This window comes from Otolemur garnettii, unplaced genomic scaffold, assembly GCF_000181295.1.
Source record: "Otolemur garnettii isolate 467f Iridium unplaced genomic scaffold, OtoGar3 scaffold00155, whole genome shotgun sequence".
Lineage (NCBI taxonomy): Eukaryota > Metazoa > Chordata > Mammalia > Primates > Galagidae > Otolemur > Otolemur garnettii.
The window spans coordinates 1,359,108-1,370,728 of NW_003852550.1; the positions used below are offsets into that span (position 1 = coordinate 1,359,108).

The following is an 11,621-nucleotide window of genomic DNA, read 5'->3' on the forward strand; positions in this document are numbered from 1 at the left end:
ATGCACCATAGGTGTGGTCTCACCAATTGCCCTCCCTTAAGGGCAAATATCTTAGGGTCCCAGGCCCCCATGAAGTGCCCAATCAACCTTTAACGCCTTAGGTGGAGTTACTGCGCCAGTTTAGCTTTTGGCATGATGTGAAAAGTGCAAGTTTGAGCGGCTACTGCCAGGAGGGAGGGTTAAGACCAGAGAAAGGATGCCATCTGGCCAGGCAAAGCCCCAGGTGGAGCTTCTGGATATATACCTAGTAGAGGAATTGTAGGACGAATGGCAGGTCTATTTTTAGATCTCTTAAGTGTTCTCCAAACATCTTTCCAAAGGGAATGTATTAGTTTGCATTCCCACCAGCAGTGCAGAAGTGTTCCCTTTTCTCCACATCCACGCCAACATCTCTGGTTTTGGGATTTTGTGATGTGGGCTAATCTTACTGGAGTTAGATGATATCTTAAAGTAGTTTTGATTTGCATTTCTGACAACAAAGATATTTGTACCAGAATGTTTATTGCAGCCCAAGTCATAATTGCTAAGTCATGGAAGAAGCCCAAGTGCCCATCGACCCATGAATGGATCAATAAATTGTGGTATATGTACACCATGGAACATTATGCAGCCTTAAAGAAAGATAGAGACTTTACCCCTTACATGTTTACAAGGATGGAGCTGGAACATATTCTTCTTAGCAAAGTATCTCAAGAATGGAAGAAAAGTATCCAATGTACTCAATCTTACTATGAAATCAATTTATAGTTTTCTTATAAAAGCTATAACCCAATTATAGCCCAAGAAGAAGGGGAAAGGGGAGAGGGAGGGAAGGGGAGGGAGGATGGGTGGAGGGAGAGTAATTGGTGGGACCACACTTACGGTGCATCTTACAAGGGTACATGTGAAATTTACTAGGTGTAGAATATAAATGTCTTAACACAATAACTAAGAAAATGCCGTGAAGGCTATTTCAAACTGTATATAAAACCACCACATTGTACCCCACGATTGCATTAATGATTTAATAAAAAAGCCCCAGGTGGGGGCCTTGAATGACCTGCAGCAACAAATGGAAAGTCCCTAGGCTTGGTGGGGGGGGGTGCTCCAACCCAAACAAACCTTCACTGCACGATTTTGTTACAGCCAGCCTGCTGCTGTCATGCTAACCTGCTGCTGAGGCTAAGATGTCCATTTAAACTGATGACCTGGGACCCTACCCTGAGAATAGAGGCATCCCAAACCATTTTCCTCTCAATATTAATCCTCTGCCCCTGGCACCAAGCCCTGGATATTTCCAGATCCCCCCAGCAGAACCAGTCCAATGCATGTTTTCTACGTCGTCCTTCTGCCTCTTCACCCCACCTCCTCCACCCTTCTTTCTCTGAATGCTCCCTGTCATGCTTGGGTATCAGGACGAGAAGCAGTCGGCCACCACTCTCTTGGTGGGACCCCGTCACGGCATCAGCCATGTTATTGACCTCAAAACCAACCTCACCACTGTGCTGTCCGAGTTCAGCAAGATCAGCAAGATCCAGCTGTTCCGGGAGAACCAGGGCGTGGCCCGGGTGGAGACCAGCATCATGGATGCCAAGGTAAGCTCTGCTTGGAAGGGCTACTTCCATCCAGAAACAGACCTTGGGAACAGAGGACAATGTGAACTTGAGAAAGAGAGCTTTAGCCTGTTAGGTAAGATTCGGTGGTTCAGAAGAAGTTCAGACTCTGCATGCTTTGGGGTTCATTCTTCTTTCCCTTTTCAACTCTCTCTGGGCCATGCTGTTTTTACCACTTAATAAGGTCACCCAGCTAAGCTAGCAAGTGTCAGATCAACCTCAAACAGTTCTTCAAAACAGAGGAATTAGAGGACTTGGAGCTACCCTCAGGCCATTGCTTCCTGATCCTTCTCATGTTATAGCACATATAGAATATTATATTCACATGGAACATTGGGGTAAATGAGGTAGCCTCAGAGACCCTGTCCACACCAGGCCCTGTCTGGCTGCCCCATGGGCTGAAGGGATGAATATCTCATTTCCACCCATTCTGTGTCCACATGGTGGGGACCCTGCCATAGGCACACACAAACCTTGGACTCATAGAGGAGGAGGTATCTGAGAAGCATGTGGACACAACCTAGGGCTCCTGGGGAGGGAGACAGGCAGAGCCTAATCCCCATTTCACCTCTTTGGAATTCAGCTTTTCCAGCACCTTAGAACCTTTCCCATAGATCAGCTCCTTTGGACGTGCAAGCAGCTGTCGCCTATGCAAAGTCTGGCAGCCGTGGTCAGCCACCCCCTCCACAGCTCTCCTGTTTGAATACCAGTGACCAGTGTGGGTGGGGGGCAGGCCTGCTTGCCAGCTGGCGGAAACTCTTAGTAGGTGCAACTTTTCCGTTCTTAAAGGATTTCCCAGGGGGGGAATGTTGTTAGCCGATTAAGAGGTGGAGTGTTTGCTGTTTCTAAAAGAGCAAATTATTTGCTTTTTTTTTTTTTATATTTGTGAAACCCAGAAAGCTTTAATATGTTAATTTTTCCACCTGTGATGCATAGGCTTCCCATTGGTTTAAGAACCTGCTTGGAGCCGATATTTAATTGGCATGTGGCTACCTCCTCAACCAATGGCAGCTGCCGTCCTCAGATGTTGTTGGGTAAAAAGTCAAATGGTCTGGTTGGGAAGGGGAAGGAAAGACAAGGCGTGCAGGGGGTTTGTGGATTCCTGAGCAATAAAGGGGGCTTAAAACAGAAAAACAGCTTTCCAACTGAGTCATCTTCTGTGTTCTATGAGTGATTCTCAGCATTGGCTGCACAATAGAATTTCCTTGAGAGCTTTTAAAAAGTACAGATGCCTGAGTCCTACTCCTAGAGATTATGATTCTTAGGGAGGTGTTTTTGCTGCAGGCTGGGCATCAGGATGTTTTGTTTTTTCTTTTTCTGTTTCCCCGGTGATCATGTAGTTCGACCAGTTTGAGAACTCACAGGTTTAAGGTTTAAGACCTACATAGCCAGAGCTCTGGGAGGGAACAGGCTGAACAGTAAGGAGACTGTGCTTATATCTGGGAGTGATCCAGTCACAGCTGTGGGCATGAATGCCACCCAAGAGAGGCTACACTCTTACGGGGGAGACTAGACTCACAAAGACACATCTCCTGCCTTAAAAACAACTTTAGAACATGTCAGAAGCTCTAGAAACAGATCAGGTTCAAATCCCAGGTCTACTACTTCCAAGTTGTATGGCCTTGAGAAAGTGTCTTAACCTCTCTGAACCCTGATTCCCTCAACTGCAAAATGGAGCACCTATCTCAAAGTTATTGTCAGGGTTAAGTGAGAAAATGTACATAAAATGTCCTTAGTACACCACCTGGCACATACTAAGTACTCAACAAATGAGACCTGTTATTTTTCTTTCAAAAGCAAAACAGCATTAAAGATTAAAGTAATATGAAGTAAATGCTATAAATAAGTGTGATGTGGAACATGGAACTAAAGAACAGGAAGGAGTTAACCAGAAGTGGCATCCCACAAGAGGGTGTTTTAAGCTGGATCTTGAAGTGATAGGCATGAATTAGCAGAGAGAAGTGGGATGTGTTCAAAGGCAAGGAGCAAGCACAGAAATAAGCAAGCCATATGTGCAGGTCGATAAGCATAGCTGCTTGGCTGGAGAGGAGAGTAATGAGAAAAGAGATTGGGGAGATTGGGGGTGGGCAGAACGGGTTCATTAAAAGCCTTGCAGGCTGGTCTGAGGACTATCGAGTCAATATGGTAGAATAGTGGGATTCCACAGTAGGTGGGAAGGATGACTGCACGAAAGCTGACTTGGACCAGGATGCAAGATAGGGGGGGAACAAGCCTAGTGTGGAGCCAGGTCAGCAAGGAAGAGACCATAGCAATATTCCAGGAGCAGAGGGATAAGGGCCTGAGCTGGAGGGACAGCAGTGGTCATGAGAAAGAAAAAGTGGGTGCAGAACACACGGGATCAGTAAGTGTCTGCACTTCCTCTCCAAGCACCGCTCTTGCACCGACACAGCATGTGTTTTCTCACATCACACCTAACCCTGCTGCCTACTGCCTGGATCCCAAGTGCACCAGAGTAGGGTGTTTTGTGCACAGCAGAGGGAAGATCAATGATATCATGATAGAAGGAAAAGAGGTAGAGGGAGGAAAAATTCAAGACTTCCATTTGACAGTTACTTAGTATGAATGTACTATTGCTAGGAAGCATGCTAAACACAATCAGGGAGACACAGATTTTCTTTAAACAATAAAGAACAGGGGCAGCGACTGTGGCTCAATGGAGTAGGGCGCTGGCCCCATATGCCAGAGGTGGTGGGTTCAAACCCAGCCCCAGCCAAAAAAAAAACCCAAAAACAACTGAAAAAATAAAGAACAGGCTCTGCACCTGTAGCACAGTGGTTATGGGCCAGCCACATACACCGAAAGTGGCGGGTTCAAACCCGGCCCAGGCCAGCTAAACAACAATGACAACTGCAACCAAAAAATAGCCAGGCGTTGTGGCCGGCGCCTGTGGTCCCAGCTACTTGGGAGGCTAAGGCAAGAGAATCACCTAAGCCCGGGATTTGGAGGTTGCTGTGAGCTGTGTGATGCCATGGCACTCTACCAAGGGCAATAAAGTGAAACTCTGTCTCTACAAAAAAAAAAAAAAAAAGAGTGCTGTGGTGTCACAGCTCACAGCAACATCAATCTCTTGGGCTGGGTTCAAACCCTCCAGCCTTGGTGTATGAGGCTGATGCCATAACCACTGGGCTATGGGCACCGAGTCAGAAGCTTACCATCTTGTAGGAGAGAAATACACACAGTACATGACAGATTAAAGGAGGTACCATAGGAGAGGTACCAAGAGAGTGTTAAGGGAATACAGGGAGCAAAATTCTGACTGGGGGTATTAAGGAAAGCTTCCTGGAGGCGCTTGATGTCAGTAATACTTGTGGTTACTGATAGGTGCCTCTGGGAAGGAGTTGGGGAAGCAGGGTTTGGGAAGCTTCTACTGGAGAATAGCTTCCCTACAATCAGCAGGAGTCTTCCCACAGTGTCAGTGGTGTGCTGCAGCTGGCTCTCACAGTGCGCCAGAGCCATTTGGACACACCTCTCCCAACTCATACTCAGTGCCATCACCCTGATAGCCTGCAAGCAGCCATGGTGGGACTGTGTACACCAGGGGCATCAGCTAATGCTGCAAATCAGGACTTGAAAGAACTGGTTGTGAAATGTTTACCAGCAGACCACTGTGTGGGGCATACTGAAGAAAGGCTTCTGAGCATCCTTGACAGGAGATGCAGAAGTTAGAAACCAGACTTCGTGGGGCCAGACACGGGGGCTCATGCCTGTAGTTATAACACTCTTAGAAGCCAGGGCAGATGGATCGCTTGAGCTCATGAGTTCGAGACCAGCCTGAGCAAGAGTGAGACCCCCCCCATCTCTAAAAACTACCTGGGCGTTGTGGTGGGTGCCTGTCGTTCCAGCTACTTGGGAGACTGAGGCAAGAGGATCACTTGAGCCCAAGAGTTTGAGGTTGCTGTGAGCTATGATGACACAGCAAAGAAAGAAAGAAAAGAAACCAGACTTCGCCCACCTCCCCTCTGCTCTGGGAATCTTCTGGAAGGGCCTGGTGAAAGTATTAAGATTATTCATTTAAAGCAATTCTGAGCTCTGACCACACATGCTAATCACATGCGGAGGTTGTAAGAACTACTAGATGCCCAGGTTGTTCTTCTCAGACGATTTAAATTAGAATTTGCAGGGTTGGGGCCCAAGGGGATTCAGGTTCTCACTGCTTCCCAGGAGATGTGATGATATGTATCTGGCCTGAGAATCACGGCCTTAAGTGATACTCTGCCTTGTCCCCAAAGTAGCTGGCTGTGTTCAAATACCCTTTCCTAGTGCTGTGGAGGCAAGAACGCAAATGTGGCAGTTCCCTGGGTCTCAAGGACCATCATCTTGTACCCTGGCCCCTGGGATTCCCATCCTTTTCCTGTTTTCCAGGATGCTAGAGTTAGCCAAGGCCAATCCCCTCCCTAGTTGGCATCCCAAAGTGCTAGATGCGTGCGAGCTCCCAGGGCACCCTGGGAAGGAGATGCAGCTGAGACCTGGCACATTAATCCCTGCTAAACCCTCTCCTGGCTGGTTCATGCCTTAAACTCCATTCTCCTTTTCCATTTGAAGATAGCCTGTGCATATTTCGTTACAGTTTTCACTCAGCTTACTTGCTCTTTGTGGAGCGAAGGTGAAGTAGTATTCAAATATCTTTCTCCAAGACAAAGCATCTGGGCCATTACCATCCCCTATTGCCACAGAAGCAGGTAAGGGGAGGGGAAGAAACCATCAAAGGAATGTCCCAGGGATCTCTTGTGGCCCAGTGTGTCTCCTATTCTCAGGTTTGAGCTTTGTTGCTCTAGTGCAGTGCTTCTCAACCTTCCTAATGCCCCAATGTACTTTCATTGTTAAAAAGGGGTCGTTACGCACAGGTTGAGAACCTCTGCTCTAGTGCTTTCTGTAGGGCCAAGCATTACAATAGATGTCATAATCATTAAAATCCTATGTAAAATAAAATGATGTTTTTGAAGGTTTCTAAGAAACTATCCAACCTCTTTGCTTACCTGCCTTTGACCTGATCTTTACCCGTGCTGGCAAAAAGTGCCTCTGGGTTGCTTTTACCAGCTGCATTTGGCCCATGCTGAGGCCTCGTTGGCTGCCCAGGGATGCCAAGGAGAAGTTCCTCGTGTGCTCTGCCATGCTGTGCTGAGCCAGCTGGGGATGTGGTGGGCCCTCTCTATACACAGGATTTTGCCTTCTTGCTGTTTTATTACCACCATTGGCCTATACCAGGGAGAAAGGGGAGAAATGAAGCCAGACAGCTAAGTCAGTTGACTTCCAGTCAGTAATTCTGTCTGTTAGCCAGCCAGCCAACCAGCTAGACAGTTAGACAAGCCGTCAGAACATGCAGCTCTTAGGTACTCTGCCCATCCTGCAGCCAGCTTGTCAGCCAGGGCACGAGTGCACTACACCACCTTGCAACTAGCCAGCCTGCCAGTCTGTCCATCAGCCAGCAGCTCAGCCTCTACTTTGGTCAAATGTTCCCTCATTCTCGTGTCAACCAGTGTCATTTCCTTAAACCTTTCTGCAGCTTCTGAAACCAAAGAAGTCACACAGGCACAGGGTTACACCCACCCACCCACAAGGTGCTCCAGGCCATTCTCTGTTCAGGTAGCTCTCCCTGGTTTCCATCAGTGTGCTTATCATACCTTTCAATCATATTCATTTGCATAATTATTTGTTTACATCTTATCTCCAGCTAGATTGTAAGCTCCGTGAGGGCGGGAACTAGCTTGGCCCTGTTCTGAAATGAACAGATGCATCTCTCAGTCACTCACTCTCTCCAGGAGGTACTAGCCGATGTGTAGCAGCTTGCTGGGTGGACATGCAGGGACCTGGAGCATTTCACCCAGAGGGAGCAGCATAGGTTAAAGTGGGAAGGGAGAAAGAACATGGCAAACTATAAATAGTGTGTCCTGGCTGGTGCCTAAGATGAGGGATAGACAGGAGGACAGCCCTGGCAGAGTTAATGGCAGATAGAAATGGAGATGGAATTTAGGTCCTGGTCTTGAAGGGCTGTGTGTGCCATGGTAAAGCAGTTACATTGTATCCTATAGTGATGAGCTATTTTTTTTTGAGACAGAGTCTCACTTTGTCACCCTCAGTAGAGTGCTGTGGCATCCTAGCTCATGGCAACCTCTAACTCTTGGGCTCAAGCGATTCTCTTGCCTCAGCTTCCCAAGTAGCTGGGACTATAGGTGCCCACCACAATGCCCAGCTAATTTTAGAGATGGGGGTCTTGCTCTGGCTCAGGCTGCTCTTGAACCCATGAGTTCAGGGCAATTCACCCACCTCTGCCTCCCAGAGTGCTGGGATTATAGTCGTGAACCACTGCCCCCAGCCTAGCTGATGAGCTATTGAAGTTTTTAGGCCGGGCATGATGGCTCATGCCTATAATCCTAGCACTCTGGAAGCCTGAGCAAGACCTGTCTCTACTAAAAAAATAAAATAGAAAAACTAACCAGGTGGTACGGCAGGTGCCTATAGAACCAGCTACTTGGGAGGCTGAGGCAAGAGAATCTCTTGAGTTTGAGGTTGTTGTGAGCTATGGAGCCACTGCACTCTACCCGGGGGCAACAAAGTGAGACTCTATTTCAAAAAAAAAAAAAAAAAGGTTCTTAAATGACAGTGAGACTGTACTTTAGAAAGACCCCTCATGTAGCAATATGGAGGTGAAGTCGAGCTAAGTGGGTAGAGGCTAGAGGCAGAGAGCACAATCAGGAGGCCATTGGAAGTCCTTAGGTTAGTGCAGGGGTCCTCAAACTTTTTAAACAGGGGGCCAGTTCACTGTCCCTCAGACTGTTGGAGGGCTGGACTGCGGGCCCCAGGACGAGTTGGCTGCTAAGCAGGACAGGCAGTGGCGGCAAAAACACCTGGCGGGCCAGATAAATGTCCTAGGCAGGCCTCATTGTGGCCCACAGGCCATAGTTTGAGGACGCCTGGGTTAGTGTGCCCCAACAATTCCCATATTATGGGAAAATATCACAATGTATGTAACAAAATGTACAAACAGATGAGGCGTATGTACGTGCACAGATACGGTAGTTCATAGCCAAAGGCAATAGGACCCAGACGCTGAGAAGCTCAGGATCTCAACATACTTGTATTCACACATACCTTGGGAAGTATTGGTCTGGGAGGAAGATGATAACGGTCAAATAAAGCAGGGCGGTGCCTGTGGCTCCAAGGAGTAGGGCGCCAGCCCCATATGCCAGAGGTGGCGGGTTCAAACCCAGCCCCGGCCAAAAACTGCAAAAAAAAAAAAAAAAAAAGGTCAAATAAAGCAGTGGCATCTCAGGGATGGTAGTGATGTCTGTGAACACTCCTGAGACAAGCCTAATGAGTCTTGGCCTTCATGGTAATGGTGGCAACAGCCATCCACACCAAAACCTCTGTGTACCCTTCTGCCAATTGGTGGCAGGGGGTGCAGAAAGAAAGGGTATCTGACTGTCTTCCCAACTCCCAAATCCATCCCCTTTCCATCTCTTTTGTTGCAATTTTTGTTGTATACAAGGTTGGCCATTCTGTTGTGAGTCAGAAATGTTTATTAGCTTGAGATAAAAAAAGTCACTCCGTCCATTCCTAACAATGACTCAAAAGTAATACCTCATCCCCAGTCCCTTTCTCACTGGAGGAAAAAGCCTTTGCTGGTGCACTCAAGCTGCAGCCCTGGGTCGAGTGCTGTGGCATCATAGCCCACAGCAACCTCCAACTTGAGCTTAAGCGATCCTCTTGCCTCAGTTTTTCTATTTTTAGTAGAGATGGGGGTCTCGCTCTTGCTCAAGCTGGTCTTGACTTTGAGAACTCAAGCAATCCAACCGCCTTGGCCTCCCAGAGTGTTAGGATTATAGGCATGAGCAACAGTGCCTGGCCTTTTCCTTGTATCATGATAGCATCTATCCTGCCTCTGCTGTGCACAAAATACCATTCTCTGGTGCACTTGGGATAGAGATTGTTGCTTTTTCATCCCTGGGGTATTGCAGGAATTCTGAAGAAGCGTCGCTTACTTGTTGCCTGTGGGGCTGAGTCCAAATGCCTTACTGTGACGTGCATTGTAATCGGGTGTATGGTAACTATTAAACAATTTGAGATAGTATTTGATCCAGACAAAGCACTGTTTGAGTTTGGAGATAGGAAAAGAATCAAGGGAGAAACAGAATGGAGATATTGATTACGAGTTCCCCACCATAGAGGTGAAAGCTGACACCCTGAGGGAGAAGCATTGAGGGTTGTAGACTGAGCCTGGGGTGCAAGTAGGGTGGGGTGGTTGCACAAGAAGAGCCAGCCAAAGAGAGATAAAGATGGACAGAGACTACAGAACCAGAACACAGTGTCACTTTACAGAAACAGAAGTGGAGAGAAGAATTTCTAAAAGACCATCGCTGTCTGTCAACAAATGTAACAAGCTGAGATACGTGATGAATAAATGCATTTGTAGCTAGCTGAAAAGAAATCTCACTTCCAGATTAGGCAGCAAACTATGGCTGGAAACTAAATCTGACCCACTATTTGTTCCTATAGTCTTATTAGAACACAGTGACAGCCATTGGTTTAGTTTATGGGTTATCCATGAGTGTTTTCACACTACATACAATGGCAGAGTTGTTGTGATAGGAACTGTGTGACCCTCGTGGCCTAAAGTATTTACTCTCTAGCCTTTTATAGCAAATGTGGGTCGACCCCTGATCTATATGAACTACAGAGAACTCAAGCTGTATATTGGGATCCTGGGAGATAGCAAAGAAAACTGGCACAACTTTATCTAATAGCTGAGCTGGTTCAGGCCCAGAATTGTTCCCAAGTGCTAACAATACAGCCAAAAAAAGGCTAATCTAATTGATGACCAAGTTCTATCAATTCTTTATGATGTCCCATCTTTTTGGGGGGAGGGGGGGACAGAGTCTCACTTTGTTGCCTTCAGTAGAGTGCCATGGCGTCATAGCTTACAGTAACCTCAGACTCCTAGGCTCAAGCAATTCTCTTGCCTCAGCCTCCCAAGTAGCTGGAACTACTGGTAACCCCCACAACGCCCGGCTATTTTTAGAGGCAGGGTCTCACTCTGGCTCAGGCTGGTCTCAAACTCTAAGCTCAGGTGATCCACCTGCCTTGGCCTCCCAGAGTGCTGGGATTACAGGCATGAGCCACTGCGCCCGGCCCTGATGTCCTTTCTTTTTTACTAGAATGGCCACTACCCTAGTGGAAGCCCTCTCCACTCCCCTAGACTGTTGGAACAGCCTCCTCACTGGTCAGAGAAGGGTCTTATTCTCTCTGTTTAATTATTTTAGCTGTTAATGCCTGATCTGAGAACCCCTGGTCTGAGTAACCCACAGCCCCATGGCTCCCTCTGTAGGCAATCTTCAGTGGTCTATATCTGGAGATCACTGCCCTATTCCAAAGAGAACACCTCCATGGCTGACTCCCAAAATTAAAAAATGAAATAAAATTATAGTACAGATATTAGGACGTTTTCTTGAAAAGGTGCTGATTTTTTATAGCATTGCTTGGTCTTTGAAGCAGTTAACACCTGGACTAATCTGACTTAGAGTTAGGACCAGAAGTCAACAGAGTATGCAGGTTTTTTCCAAAGTGGGTTAAAAAAACAACAGTCCCATTACCATGAGTTGTTCTATAAAAATAGATCTTTGTGGGCTCAGCACCCTTAACTCAGTGAGTAGGGCGCCAGCCACACACACTGAGGCTGGTGGATTCGACCCAGGCCCGGGCCTGCTAAACCACAATGACAACTGCTACAAAAAAATAGCTGGGTCCTGTGGCGGGCACTGATAATCCCAATTACTTAGGAGGCTGAGGTAAGAGAATCACTTAAGCCCAAGAGATGGAGGTTGCTGTGAGCTGTGATGCCATATTACTCTACTGACGGTGACATAGTGAGACTCTGTCTCCTTAAAAAAAAAAGGCTCGGCGCCTGTGGCTCAAGTGGCTAAGGCGCCAGCCATGTACACCCAAGGTGGCGGGTTCGAATCCAGCCCAGGCCCGCCAAACAACAATGTCAGCTGCAACCAAAAAATAGCCGGG

General features: G+C 47.3%; 1 protein-coding gene across 1 annotated transcript in view; it reads left to right on the plus strand.

The window, feature by feature from the left end:
• The window catches only part of FRMPD3 (FERM and PDZ domain containing 3), a 76,274-nt gene that overhangs the window by 44,986 nt on the left and 19,667 nt on the right, over positions 1-11,621 (plus strand). Inside the window, exon 11 of the mRNA XM_023519074.1 lies at positions 1,395-1,574. Coding sequence (XP_023374842.1) covers positions 1,395-1,574 — 180 coding nt within the window. The remainder of the gene's footprint in view (positions 1-1,394; positions 1,575-11,621) is intronic.